This window comes from Petaurus breviceps, unplaced genomic scaffold, assembly GCF_028583685.1.
Source record: "Petaurus breviceps papuanus isolate PSGF00001 unplaced genomic scaffold, PetGlider_PUasm1.0 90808, whole genome shotgun sequence".
Lineage (NCBI taxonomy): Eukaryota > Metazoa > Chordata > Mammalia > Diprotodontia > Petauridae > Petaurus > Petaurus breviceps.
In genome coordinates this window covers 1434792-1450319 of record NW_027187349.1, presented here as the reverse complement: position 1 = coordinate 1450319, position 15528 = coordinate 1434792, and the positions used below count along the sequence as shown (strand labels likewise).

General features: G+C 36.7%; 2 protein-coding genes across 9 annotated transcripts in view; one reads left to right on the top strand and one right to left on the bottom strand.

The window, feature by feature from the left end:
* Window positions 1–15528, bottom strand: part of GTF2H5 (general transcription factor IIH subunit 5) — a 229815-nt gene that overhangs the window by 43401 nt on the left and 170886 nt on the right. The gene's annotated exons all lie outside the window — the stretch shown is intronic.
* The window catches only part of SERAC1 (serine active site containing 1), a 75170-nt gene that overhangs the window by 36500 nt on the left and 23142 nt on the right, over window positions 1–15528 (top strand). For all 7 annotated transcript variants that reach the window (XR_011164889.1, XM_069070321.1, XM_069070318.1 and 4 more), the window contains 2 exons: window positions 3818–3931; window positions 5483–5645. Coding sequence is in view for 6 of the 7 variants with exons in the window: in XM_069070321.1 (XP_068926422.1) it covers window positions 3818–3931; window positions 5483–5645 (277 nt within the window). In the remaining variant the exon portion in view is untranslated. The remainder of the gene's footprint in view (window positions 1–3817; window positions 3932–5482; window positions 5646–15528) is intronic.

The window sequence follows — 15528 nt, the reverse complement described above, 5'->3', positions numbered from 1 at the left end:
GATAGAGCACTGGCCCTGGAGTTAGGAGGACCTGAGTTCAAATGAGGCCTCAGACACAACACAAAAAACTAGCCATGTGACCTTGGGCAAGTCACTTAACCCCAATTGCCCTACCTTCCCCCTCCAAAAAGCAAAAAAAAAAAAAAAAGAAAAAAGAAAAGAAATTAGTCTTCTTAAGAGAGTTAAATGGTACAGTGGATAAAGTACCAGACATCAAACACTAGTTGTGTGATCTTCAATAGATCACTTAAGCTGTCTAAGCCTCAGTTTCCTCATCTGTAAAATGAGAAAAATAACAGTACCTACTTCCCAGGGTTGTTGTGAAAATCTAATGAAATGATAATTGTAAAGCAATTAGCACAGTGTCTGGCACATAATAAGTACTGTATAAGTGTTAGCTGTCATCATCAACATCATCAATATTTAATAAATTGAGGGTAATTTGAGACAAAAATATCAAGTTTTATTTCTTGGCACCCAATTTTCAGACAAGTTTTGTGTATTTTGCAGAGGAAAACCTGCTAAAATGAATGAGTTATACTGCATTTACCCAGATATTCTGACAGTTTCTACCAAACTAGGAAGGTGTCAAATACATATGTGGAAACAGACTGTGTATCCATTTTGGGGCCCAGGCTACCTAAGATTAGCGCAGTTATTCACCAAAAAGTTGGCTTCCAGGTGATTAATTCTTTTGGGCACAGCAACTCATGAAGATTATCTACTAAATATGAAGAGATTGGACCTTTATTGATGGAGAAGACACTCTCTAGACTTGTGGGAAAAAAAACCAAGATTTTTAAAAATAACCATGTGAAGCAGTATTGTCAAGCAGTTAATCAGTAATCATTTCTTAAGTGACTGTTGTGTTCTGGGCACCTTGCTAGGCACTTGGTAATAGAAAGACAAAAGGGAAATATTCCCTACCCTCATGGAGTTTGCATTTTCCTTGGAGATACAATAGGTACATAGATAAGTGAATATAGGATAGGTGTAAAATAAATAATACACTGATGAGGGACTAACAGCTAGGTGGGATAAGAAGAGACCTTCCGAAGGAGGTGGTCCTTGAGTTAAACTGTGAAGGGCACTAAGAGTTCCCAGAAGGAGACGTGAGAGTGCTAATCATGGAACTGGGAGATACAGTGTCGTTTGCAGAGAACAGGAGGCATGCCAGAATGACTGGAACATAGAGTGTGGGAGTGAGAATAATGTGTAATCCTTTAGAAAGAAAAGCTAGAAAAAAAACAAATCTTATGTTCCTTACTTTTCTGCTACTCTGTGACTAAACATTGCCTTTCTATGACCAACCATATTTTTAAAGGTTTTTTTTTATTTTAAAGAAAGACTGAAACCAGATTGTGAAAAGCTTTAAACATCAAATACAAGAGTGTGTGTTTTAGCCAAAAGGCAGTGGGGAACTACTGAAGATTCTTAAACTGAGCAGTGACATAGTCAGACCTTTGTTTTAAGAGTATCAGCACTTGGGTGGAGAAAGGATTGGAGAAAAAGTTGAACTGGTTGTAGGGAAGAGAGCTAAGAGACTATTGCAAAGGTCCTAGGGAATGGCAGTGAGGGCTTAGACTCTGGTGGTTGTGATGTGAGTGGAAACAAAGGTTCACATCAAAGAGATGCTGAGGAGGCAGAATCAACAAGACTTGGCTTGCAGGTTGGATGTGGGAGGGCAGAGAATGACTGAGGTAGTCATCACTATTTGTTTTTTGTCTTCATTCTCATCATTGGCTATTACTGATGTTCTATAAATGAGAAAACTGGAGTAAGGATGTTAAATGATTTGGCTAAGGATCCACAGTTAGCAAGACAGACTTGGAATATGTGTCCATCTAGACCATTACTATTTTCTTTGCCTGCTTTCATAAAAGAAGATGTGAAGAAGCACTTTTTCTGGCCTCAAGCTCACTTCAGGAAGTACTTATATTCTGTAGAGAACTTGTTGAAGATGTTTGAGAAGAGATTACTATGTAATTGACCAGCAAGGTATATTAAGTACCTACCATGTGCCAGACTATGTGGATACAAAGGCAAAAGTGAAGTAGCCCTTGAACTCAAGGAGTTTACATTCTAATTGGGGACACAACATGTATATCAGTAAGTATACAGAATATATACAAAATGAACACAAGGTAGTTTTGCGAGTGACAGCACTTGTATCTGTGGGGATCAGGAAAAGCTTTCTGTAGAAGGTGGTGCTTAAGCTGAGTCTGGAAGGAAATAATTCTAAGAGGCTGAGATAAAGAAGGAGATTTTTTCAGGCATGGGGACAGCTAGGCCAGAGGCACTGAGTTGGACAGTGGGGCCATGTGTGGTTGAATTGTACAGTATGCTATGTTTAGAATAGATGACCTTTGGGATTCCTTCCAATTTGGAGATTCTGTTATTCTGATAGAGTTTTAACTCATGGTAATAGTGTATTTAAGATTTTCTAATATGTGTTTAATTTTCCAGTTATAAATTGTATCACAAAAATAAGAATTATGGGTTTGAATGAGTAAGATCCATCCAAATTCTAGGCTTACAGTACCTGAATCTTTGATACTCAGGTTTCTTTAGAGGAAAATCTTGTTTCAGAAAAGGAAGCCATATTGCCCAGAGAAATAATCAGAAAGCTTTTAGGGGTATCAGTAGATTTTAGAAATGATCTGATAAATTAATTAAAAGCTCAAGAATACATTGATTAAAATTCCTTTAGAAAACACTGTTGTTCAAATTATTAAAGTTTTTTTATACACATTTACTGTTCCTTTCTGTTACTATTTGCTATACCTATGTAAATTTATACAGCCTTATCTGTTTTAGGTTACTAGTTATATGTTACAATGATATCCTTTATTTTTTTAAAATATGTTTTTATTGATGTTTTCTGTCTCTTACATCACCATAGTATCCCATGTATACCTTCCTCTTCCCCTCCCAGAGAGCAGTCAGTTTTTCAACAGTTTTTCAAGCTTTTCAGTTTTAATTTCTTTCTTCTGATTGCAAACACGACACTATGTTCCTTCAGTGTACTTCACTTTAATCTTTTTTAAGGTGACCCTGTTCCCACTGACTTTTTTCCCTTCCCCTCTGATTCCCTCTTTTTATTTGATATTCTGTCTTCCTCTCTTCCCCTTTAGCTAGTCCTGTTCCTTAGTTTTTAAATTTAATTGTTTTGGTACCCCTTTCCACAAAGGATTTCTCTCAGTCTCTTCATTATCCATCTTCTCTTTCTGTTCACTCTAGAACCTCGTTCTCTGATTCATAATCCCTATACTTACCTAGTGTCTCTTTTCTCAGTATTCTTCATGTATTCTAAACTTACGAGCTTTCCATTCTAGGCTCTCCCTGCTCTCTAGGTGTTTCATGTCACTGCCTTATACGATTTATTCCGTGGATTCCCCTTTTCCATTGTGCCTCACTTCCAGAACAATACCAGCTGTTACAGTTGTGGAAGAGAACATTGCCCCATGGTGGGGCTCCTTCCCTACCACTGATCTATATCCTCTCTTGTTGATCATTTTTCTACATTTGCCTGGAAGTTTCTCCCTTAACTCCATGTTCTTCTACTCCCTCAGGTGTCAGTTGCTCCCAGGGGTCCCAGTTCCTCTCCTTCCAGGACAGGTAGACTTTTGAAGCACCAAATCCCTCAGGACTTTCCTTGATCCATCTCATTTACACATTAATCTCTTCTTTGTTTTAACGGTATCTGGTAGTCTACAAGTGAAGTCTAACACTTCTATGGGTTATGTCTACTTGCTGAATAAAAACCATGGATAACATTTTTTCCCCAGTAAACTTTGTTCATTTTTTCTGATTGTAGGGTGGCTTATGGTGTTTTGGAGGAAATGGACTTCCTTATGCTGAAAGTTTTGGCGAAGTTCCTTCAGCAACAGTAGAGATATTTTGTTTGCAGGCTTTAGTGAAACATTCTGAGGTAACTTAACATTTCAAATTTCATTTAAAATGTAAAAATTCAAATTGACCATATTCCTACATAAATTATATCCTATAGCAATGATTTTTAAACTTTTTCAAGTTTAAGGACTCAGCATTGTTTTTCATACATACTCAGGAACACTAATGAGCTGTTCAAAGCAGTTTGGGCTGGCAGGCAATCAAATGGATGGATACATATTTAACTTGCCAACTGGACTCAGCTTTGTTAGGGAAATCATAAAGCTGCTTCTTGAAACCTTGATATTGCATTTGGAAAATCATGTCTGTTTAATATATCCAGTGAGCTCTTGGCATGCTGGTCTCACTTTCTTCCTGTCATGGAGTTAGGAGCTCAGCCCAGAGTAGAGCAGATGAGGTGGTGCAAAAGCAAGCTTAGATCAGCTAGATTGGGTTTTGGTGGTTTAAGAACAGGACCTGAATTGATGATGTAACAGTGCCTGGGGTTGCTCTCTTCCCAGGAATTTCTTACCTGTGTATGTTTCTAAGTTTCATCTTCTATCTTAGTAAAATTTGGATTTTGAAAATTAAAAGAAATGCCTTGAAGTTGTCATTCTGTAAAATTAGTGAGTAGTGGAGCCAGTTCAGGGTGTGGTGTTAAATCACAAGAGAGGGAGTCAGTGAACTGTAACATGTTTTTGTGCTGTTGTGCCCCATGTGTCTTTTTCTTTTACATTTTCCTTTATTTCTGATCCTTTCTCTTTTGTTGCTTCTTCTCTCTCTCTCTCTCTCTTTTTTTTTTTTGCATTTTGGAGGGCAATTGGGGTTAAGTGACTTGCCCAACATCACACAGCTAGTAAGTGTTAAGTGTCTGAGGCTGGATTTGAACTCAGGTCCTCCTGACTCCAGGGCCGGTGCTCTATTCACTGCGCACTGCTTCATTCTTACTTGTAAATTTTCAACTGTAATCCCTGACTCTTTCTGTCTTTTTATCTGATTTCCCCTTCTTGATTTTTCCTTTGCCATTGTTTTGGGCCAGTTAGTGGATGTAGATGTTGCTTGACCCTGCTGCTAGTTAGGTACAAAGTTGTAGAAACAGAGATTGCCTTCTTCCATAGAAAAAACTTCAGGAGTTAGATGAGCTTTTGCTAAGGTTGGAGTCTATAGACTCAGCATCAACTATAGAAGCCAACTCACAGCATAATTTGAAACTGGAAGTCAGCGACCCAGTTAGTTGTTTTATCTAAAGAAAATTCATAACATAATGAATATAGAAGGTTTGCATATGACATATTTGTGGAATTTTCTTTTCTTAATGATTCTGACTGTGAGAAGCACTTTTTTTTCCCACTTAGGTGTGGGATTTGAATTTTTTTTTTCCTCAGCTCAGGTCATGAGCTGATGAAATGAAATCCAGTGGTTTTGAATGATTATAAATGGTTTTCCAAGTTTGGTGATCCATCTGGCCAGTTGCCTGTCTTAAGATTGTTTTCATATGTGTACTGAAACATAAATATTGAAAAGGGCTATGTAAAGTTGTGTAGGTTTGTTTATTTTACAGCATCCAACTTTAATATATTTGTTATATTAGATTGCCACACATTGTGATAAAATTGAAGCAAATGGAGGCCTGCAACTACTTCAGAGGATATACCAACTTCACAAGGACTGCCCCAAAATAAGGAGAAGTATAGTTCGTATAATTGGAAATATGGCGTTGCATGAACATCTTCATTCAGCTATAGTCCATTCAGGTAACAAGCTAATGTCTTTAAGTACTCTAGGTTTGGTGAGGTTTTTTTTATTGCCTTATGATTTTAAAAGATAACTAAAATTGACGGTAGCAGATTAATTGTTTACTGTGAAGCCTAAGACATGTTCTTCTCAGGACAAGAATAATACAGCTACTGGTAATTTGAGTTTCTTAAGTAGACTTGGAGGTATCATTTTATCTCAGGCCTATTATGTTCTTAATTTCATCAACTTACTGCTATGTGCCTTCTGCTAAAATTGTCCCTTCTAATATCTTATGAGGGCATGGAGATGACCCTGAATTCTTTTGAGCTACATGTACCTAGTTGATAGACTCTTGGTTTGTTGTCTGAGGACCATCCTTGCTAAGGTTGTAGAGCCTCTTTTTGTAAGAAAAACTCCAGAAAACTAGATATTCCTATGCCAAAGTTGGAGAACCTTATAGAAACATTCCAAACCGAAGTGTCCCCACATTTTGAAATAGGCCACTAATAATATCCAGTGTAATTTCTTACTTGAACACAGCAAAATTAATAAAATAGTGGACCTGCTAGAGGATTGACTGTCAATCTATGATTTTGGGTGTAGCAGTTTGTCAAACCATCTACTAAAGCAAGGAAGGATGATGATTGTTTCAGCACAAACATAAGTGAAATCACAAATCCTTAAAATATGATTGCCAGAGGTGCTATGTTTTGACTAACTGGGTCACTGACTTCCTGTTTCAAATTATGTTGTGAGTTGGCTTCTATAGTTGACCCCAAGTCTATAGACTCCAGCCTTAGCAAAAGCTCATCTAGCTCCTGAATGCTATACATTTTGAACTGTGTCCCTTTTCTTTACATTTCTGATGTAGTGGCTACTTTATCTGTTCTTCCTTAGAAGTTTATATGTAATTTTCAGAATTGGTAGTATTGGTGTTGCTAAGCATTTGGGATATTGGAAGGTAAACTTTCATTTTTTTTCTTACTTATTTAACAAAATAAAAACTTTAATATTTCACTGTCTTTTCTGTTGATTACCCCTTCTTAAATTTCCTGTGAGCTTAGACACTGTGATTTTAAATTTCTTTATTTTTTATTTGTTTTGTACATTTTACTTTCCTGGATAGGGATGATACATTTTGGGTAATTCTAGTATATAATATTATTATCTAGTATATAATATTATTAGATAGTAGATATAGGCTAGTAGATAATATAGTTAACTCTACACTATCCATAGCAATAAGGTGATTATCTGTAACAGTAAGGAGAGCACAGATAAGAAATTTAAAACTAACAATCATCTGCCACACTTTGTTGAGGCCATTGTACCTATTATCTATACAGAGTGAATTAATGAGTATTTTTTTGTTTGTTTATCTTTTATTTATTTATTTTAGTTTTCAACATTTACTTTTATAAGATTTTGAGTTCTAAATTTTCTTCCCCTCCCCAAGATGGTGTGCAGTCTGATATAGGCTATACATGTACTATCATAGCAAACATATTTCCACAATTCCTGAGTATTTTTGAGTGCCACATTTGTGCCAGCCACTGGAAATAAGAAGAAAAGTCAAAGATAGTCTCTCTCCTTGGGGAGCTCACAGTCTAATGGGGGAGACAACATATAAAGAAATATGTACAAACAAGCTAAATACAGAATAAGTAGGAAACAGGCAACAGAAGAAAAAGGCACTAGAATTAAGAGGGACTAGGAAAGGCCTGCTATAAAAGATAGAGTTTTAGCTGGGACCTAAAGGAATCTAGGAGGCAAGGATCAGGAAGGAAAGCATTCCAGGTATGAGGGACAGCAGAGAAAATGCCCAGAACCAAGAGATGGAGTATCTTATTTGGGGAATAGCAAGGAAGCCAGTCTCACTAGATTGAAGAGTATATGGAGGATGTAAGGTGTTAGAAGATTGAAAAGGGGACACTGTGTTTTAGGAAGATAACTTTGGCAGCTGAATAGAGGATGGACTGGAGTGGGGAGAGACTTGTGGTAGTCTGACCAACTAGTAGTCTAGGTATGTGGAAATAAGGGCCTACCAAGGTAGTGGCAGTATCAGCAAAGAGAAGAGGTCTATGTAAGAGACGTTGCAATGCATGAAATGAGCAGGTCTTGACAACAGATTGGATATGGGGGGAGGTGGGGCAAGAAATAGTGAGGCATCTAGGATGACACTCAGGTTTCAGGCCTGGGGTATAGGAAGACAGTGGTATCTAGATAGTAATAGGGAAGTTTGGAAGTAGGGTGAGTTTAGGGGGAAAGATAATGAATTCATTTTCAGACATATTGAGTTAAGATGTCTGTGGGACATCTAGTTCAAGATGTCTAAAAGGCAGCTGGAAATTTGAGACCACAAGAGGTAATCAGAGGGGTTAGGAAGGGTGAGTAGATTTGAAAGTCGTCAGTGTAGAGATAATAATTAAATCTCTATTAAATTAAAACTGATAGGATCACTAAGTGAAATAGTACAGAGGCTTAAGAGAAGAGGGTCCAGGACAGAGCCCTGTGGGATAGCCACAGTTAGTGGGTTTGGCCTGGATACAAATTCAGTGAAGGGACCATTTGTCTCCTAGATAAGTACTCATAGCTTTTCAACTCAGATGGATGTTGCCATTTGGAGATGATCTGTTTTTTGCTTTTTTTTTTAAAGAGGGTTTTAGTCTTCTGCAGCTGCTATACTTCCCACCTGGATTGGAATCAAGGTCCCAGATCTTAGTGCAGTTAGTTTGTGACTATGGGAAATGCATTTATGACTAATTCAGCTGGATGTGAAAGGTGGGATGTTAGGGAAAAGGGAACAGCTTGAGATAAATTACTATCATCTTTAATGAAGGTAGTTAATGGGTAGATAATCAGGAAACGAGTATAATTTTTTTTGACAATTTTATTGTCCTTTTCTGTATAAAGTTAAAAAAATAATGTAGGACAATTTGCCTAAGTAGGAGGCTTAGTCAGGCTAAAAATAGACCCCATTTAAACCAAAGATACTTTTTCTATGTTTGTTTCTCCCTTATTTTCTATCCACTTTTAAGTCATTTGCAAGATAAATAGCAATGAAAGGGAAAAGAATAAATTATTTAAATTGGAAGGCTGGAAATATAAAGGTTTAAGACCATAAAACAGCAGTAAAAAAAAAAAAGTAAATTTCACTAATAATTAGTCTAGCTCCAGCTCTTGTTGAAATGATAGAGAAATCTCAGCTTTGATAATCACCCCTTTTAAATAAATAGTGAAGTTGAAGACAAGTCAATTAAATTATACTTTATTAATTCATTTGGATTCATGGTCTTAACAGTTTACCACCTCCATTAGTGAAGATTCTACCCATTTACTTTTTCTCATCTTATCCATGTCCTTCCTAAAATCAAAGAAAAAAATATTAACACTCTCCTCTGCACTTTAGGACATAAATCTTCCAGAAATAATTTTATGTAATTTACTAAATTCAAGCTAATATTTAAGCCATTTATGGCTTAGAGAGATGTCCAAACTAGCATGGTTCTCCCATGCCCTATGACATGTTTCTCAACTGGGAAAGTGACTTAACCTTGATCTCCTTCAGTTTTCTCATCTATAAAATAACAACAATAATAATAATAGCTCCTACTTCCTAGGGTTATCATTAGGATAAGATGAGATAATATCTGTGAAGTACTTTACAAACCTTCAAGCTCTATGTAAATGTTAGCTAATTATTATTATTATTAATATCCTCACCATCACCCCCCAAAGATGAACTTAGGCTACATTTATAGGAATCCTGAATGAGGAAGAGATGATAATATATTAAAATGCATTTTGTGGTTAATACCAAAACAAGAATTACTGGGAATTTATTTCCTAGACCACTTCTTTCCATTGTGCTCCTGGAGTATTCAGAAGGACCTCCTTCCTTTGATCAATAGCTAGATCTTTTCTCTTTGGAGGAGGGTGGATCAACCTCTTCTAGAGATTGTGACCATTAAAAAAGTTCTGAGAGACATAATTTCTGGGTAATTTAATCATTTCATTAATAAAGCCAGCACATTTATTAATAAAAGGATGATGGTTTGGCTATCTCTCTTAGACCAAAGACCCTTAATGGAAGTGGACTCACAGATGTTCCTACTTGGAAGAGTAAGCAATCAACTCTGATTGGTTAACAATGAGAAAACGAATATTATAGTGAGAAAGTGGACTGTATTATCATGAGGGTCTTGGGGTATGTGACTTGGATCATCTAAATCTTGGTCAAAGAGACTTATCCATTTCTCTGTCACCTCTCTTACAAAAATGAGGATCCACATTTTCCCAGATTTGTCTGAGTAAGCACAATGAGCAGGAATGCACTCATGAGCCCAAGCTTAGAATTTCTTTTACTATCTTTGATTAGCACTCAGCCATCCTGACTGGACATGTCTTTTAGAAAGATTTCCCACACTGATTGATTTCTGAATGAGGAAGTAGAAAAGGGGAAAAAGCTGAAGTTGGTCCTAATATAATAATTAGTTATTAAATACAAGAGAGAAATAATAATAATAACTTCTCACAGGATACACTAAGATGAAATAGCTCTTAGATAGGTCAGTAGCCTAGACTAGAGTTGTTTGGTTATCATTTTTAAACCATTTTCTTAAGAGAGACCTAACCTTTTGTTCTTACTACCTCCTGAAAGGTAGAAGTTTATAAAGTTTTTTTTTAGGAAAGAGAATTTATTATATCTTAATATTTTCACTTTTACTGAAAAAGAGATTTTTTTTAATATGCTTCTATATACATCCTCCATAGAGAGTTCAACCCAGAACACTAGTGGATTTTCTCTAGGTTTTTTTTTAAGTTCTTTAATACTCATATGTAACATTCCTGCATTTTTCCTTATTCTTACCAAAATGGCAGGCTGCTTTTCTGAGCATATATTTACTGGATGATCTCATTTATTCTGCTTTTTATTTTTTTGTTTTGTTTTTTTGGAGGAGGAAAGGCAGGGCAATTGGGGTTAAGTGACTTGCCCAAGGTCACACAGCTAGTAAGTGTCAAGTGTATGAGGTCGCATTTGAACAGAGCTCCTCCTGACTCCAAGTCATCAGTGGGAATACAACAGCTTACATATGCCTAAGAGACTATGTGACAGAGTAGATAGAGAGGTGAGCTGGAATTCAGAAATACTTGCCTTTAAGATTCATAATGGCTCTGTGATTGTGGCCAAGTCCATTACTCTCTTACTAACCTAGTTTGGGATAATACTTGTATGAATTACTATCTTCATTAGTGTAGCTGTTTTCCATACCAGCCACATGTATGAAATATAGGGTTAATAGGTCAAAACAATAGTTGCTATGACTTTTTCCTAGACTACTCCCTTCAGTTGTTCTGCAGTAAGAAGGGTGGTGAAATGAGGGTGAAGGATGCAATATAAACAAGTATTTATGCTGAGAAGGAACCTTTTTATTGCCCTTTATTGCCATTTTGTTTCTTTAGAAATTTTGGTGTTCTATCATATGTAGCTTTGTAGCAGCACTGAGAAAATATTGATGTTAAAAAGATGATTTGTGTGTGTCTTGAGAGCAGCTTGAGATTGTTCAGACTACCTTTCAGTTTTCCAAATGCAATCCTATTCAATTATAGGCCCAACTTATTGTCCACCTGTCTTCCTTATCTGAGACGTACATACTGATGAACCGACTCAAGAGACTTATCCATTTGAATGTCATAGTCTACATAATACGCTTTCTTCATCTATTTGATTTTCCTTATGTGGATTGTTAGATTGAGCTCTTCTGAGTGGTCATGGATCTCACTGAAGAATGAGTCACTATGTATTCTGGGGCTTGATTCAGTCAGCACAGTATTAACCACAAACAGATGCATGTGGAGTACCTCATCATTTATAGTAGCTTCTTCTTTCATTTGGACCCAGTGTAGCACATTTTTTTAAAAAATAGACTGTATTTTAACGTTCATTTTTTAAAATTTCAAGTTCCAAATTCTCTCCCTGTCTCCAGCCCCTTCCTACCCATTAAGAAGACAGGCAAATGATATTGATTATGCATGTGAAGTCATGCAAAACATATTTCCATGTTAGCCATGTTGCTAAGAAAAAAGGAAGAAAAAGTAAGGTAATAAAGTATGCTTCAGTCTGCACTCAGAGTTCACCAGTTCTCAAACTGGATATATATATAGCATTTTCCAACATGGATGAAATTTGGAATTGTCTTGGATAATTTTAATGATTAAAAGTAGCTTAGTCTTTCACAGTTGATTATTGTCACAATATTACTGTTACTGTGTACAACATTCTGTTCACTTCATTTTTCATCAATTCAGGTTTGTTTGAAACCATCTTTTTCAACTTTTCTGACAGTACAAAAGCATTCCATCACAATTGTATACCACAACCTGTTCAGCCATTCCCCAGTTGATGAGCATCTCCCCCCCACACCCAGTTTCCAATTCTTCATTTTTTTATAGAACTAATTTTTAATTATTTGTTGGTTCTCGACAATGGAAATTTTCTCTTTTTTATATTTTTTTAGGGTTTTTAAATAATTTATTTTTAGTTTTCCATATTCATTTCCACAAGATTTTGAGTTTTACATTTTCTCCCTCTCCCTCTCCTGCACCCTCCCCAAGACAATTTGATATATGTTCTACTTATATTTTCATATTAAATGTATTTTCACATTAGTCGTAATGTAAAGAAAAATTAGTACTAATGGGAGGAATCACGAGAAAGAAGAAACAAAACAAAACAAAAAAGAGGAGGGCAAATAGCATGCTTCCAACTGCATTCAGACTCCAAAGTTCTTTCTCTGGATGTGGATAGCATTTTCCATCAGCTCTTTTGGAGTTGTCTTAAATCCTTGCATTCCTGAGAAGAGCTAAGTCTATCAAAGACACAATGTGGCTATTACTGTGTACAGTGTTCTCCTACTTCTGCTCATTTCACTCAATGTCAGTTCATATAAGTCTTTCCAGGTTTTTCTGAAGTCCTCAGGCTCATATTTCTTATAGCTCAATAGTATTCCATTACATTCGTATACCATACCTTGTTCAGTCATTCCCCACTTTATGGACATCCCCTCAATTTCCAGTTCTTTGACACCACAAAAAGCTGCTATAAATATTTTTGTACATATCAGTCCTTTTCCTGTTTTTATGATCTCTTTGGGATATAGTCCTAGAGTAGTAGTTTTGCTGGGTCAAAGGGTATTCACATTTTTATAGCCCTTTGGGCATAGTTCCAAATTGCTCTCCAGAGTGATTGGATCACTTTACAACTCCAGCAATGCATTGGTATTCCAGTTTTCCCACATCTTCTCCAACATCTATCATTTTCCTGTTTTCTCATGTAAGCCAATCTGATACAATCTGATAGGTGTGATGTGTTACCTCAAAGTTGTTTTGATTGGCATTTCTCTAATCAATAGTGATTTAGAGCATTTTTTCATATGGCTATAGTTAGCTTTAATTTCTTTGAAAAGCTACATGTTCATATCCTTTGACCATTTATCAGTTGGGGAATGACTTGTATTCTTATAAATTCGACTTAGTTTTCTATCTGTTTTAGAAATGAGGACTTTAGCAGAGACAATGGCTATAAAATTTTTTTCCCAGTTTTCTGCTTCACTTCTAATCTTGGTTGCTTTGGCTTTGTTTGTACAAAAACTTTTCAATTTAATGTAATCAGACTCATCCATTTTGCATTTCGCAATGTTCTCTATCTCTTGTTTGGTCACAGAGTCTTCCCTTCTGCATAGATCTGACAGGTAAACTATTCCTTGCTCTCCTAGTTTGCTAATTATATCAGTCTTTATATCTAAATCATGTACACATTTTGACTTTATCTCAGTATAGAATGTAAGATGTTGATCCACGCTTAGTTTCTGCTGTACTATTTTCCAGTTTTCCCAGAAGTTTTTGTTAAATAGTGAGTTCTTATCCCAGAAGCTGGAGTCTTTGAATAAATTTATCAAAGAGTAGATTACCGTAGTCTTTGACTGTTGTGTCTTGTGTACCTAACTTATTCCATTGATCCACCACTCTGTTTCTTAGATGCTACCATGTAGTTTTGAAGATTGCTGTTTTATAATACAATTTAAGATCTGGTATAGCTAAGCACCTTTCCTTGCATTTCTTTTCATTAATTGCCTTAATATTCTGGACCTTTTTTTCTTCCAGATGAATTTTGTTAATGTTTTTTCTACCTCTATAAAATAATTTTTTGGTAGTTTGTTTGCTGTGGTGCTGAATAAGTAATTTAATTTAGTCCACTTGGCCTAGAATTGTTGTTGTTTGTCCTTTGTTCTCAGGAAGGTGATACCATGACTTGCAAGTGAATTGAATGTAAGTGAGGGTGGTCTGTGTAAAGTAACTGGCCTCATTTTCTCCTCCAGACTCATCTGGGTCCAGTGGCAAGCCATAGATCAGGACAATTGGAGATGACCCCAGATGCAGTGGGAGACCTTGGCCTTTTTAAGCCAAAGTCTTTAACAGGTCTCAGTCTGACTGAGGCAATACCTGTTTAGTGAATAAGGGTAGGTAAGAAATGATACACAGAATGGCCTCTTTTACCTAGTTAAAAAAAAATCAGTCTGGGAGGTGAAGATTCTTAGGGTTTCTGGCCAAAACAGAAACAACTGCTATTTATATTTACTCAGAGCCAGTCAGTCCCAATGACCAAATGAGGCTTGGTCTGGGATCTGTTGTTGGCTAAGCAATGAGAGCCAGAGGGAATTAGGTTTAAGGCATAGTCCTTAAGAAAAAAATTAGCTGGTAAACCCCAAGATATCTTAATAGGTTTCAGTGATCAAAATTTGCATTCCTTTGGGCAGAGTGCCCACAGTTATGATATCCTGTGTGGACAGAAGAAGGAAGAAAGGGAAGGCTGGGGAGGGGAGAAATGGGAAGGGAAAGGAAGGAATTGCATTGCCCAACTGGAACTGGCCAGTTGGGTCCCCAGTGGGGCAGCTGCTACTATACGAAGGTGGTTGTCCTTCATTCTCGAAGAGGAGCACAGTATCAGGAAGGTGATGCCATGACTTACAAGTGACTTGGATTTAAGTGAGAGAAAGCTGTGCAAAATCACCAGCCTCATTTTCTCCTCCAGAGCCATGTGGGTCCAGTGGCAAGATATAAATCAAGATGACTGGAGATGGCCCCATTTGCAGTGGGAGACGTTGGTCTTTTTATGCTAAGGTCTTTAACAAGTCTCAGTTTGATTTGACTGAGGCAACATCCATTTAGTGATTAAGGCTAAGTAAGAAATGAGGTGAAGAATGGTCTCTTTTACCTAGTTAAAAAAAAATCAATCTGGCAGAGAAAGACCCTCAGGGTTTCTGGCCAAAACAGAAAAAATTGCTATTTACTTGACCTAGAATATAGATATTTGAAAGGAGTGGTGTGAGAGATAGTGGAAAAGGTAAGGTTGGAAGCCAATTATAGGAGGCCTGGGGTGCTCAGGTAGAGAGTTTTTTTTTACTGTATTGTCTCTGCATTGGAATGATACTGAAGGATTTTGAGTAGGGGAATAATGCAGTCAGAGTAGTATATTAGGAAGCCTGGAAGCAGGAAGACTAGTTAGGAGATAATGATAATAGTTCAGGAAGTAATGAAGGTCAAAATTCAGGTACTGACAGTGGGACCAGAAAGAAGGATTCAGATAGGAGAGAGATTTCAGGAGAAGAATGTATAGCACTGAACAACCAAGAAGTGTGGGTAGCTGTAGAGGAAAGAATTAAAGACCAAATTTTTAAGCTTCATTAACTTGGTGGTAAAATAGAAAATCATCAGAAATAGAAAAATTAGGAATGGTAGTTTTGAGGGGAAGATACTGAGTTCAGTTTTGTGCATTTTGGATTTGAAGTGTTGATAGGACATCTAGGTAGAGACATTCAGCCAGCACATAGTATGGAATGC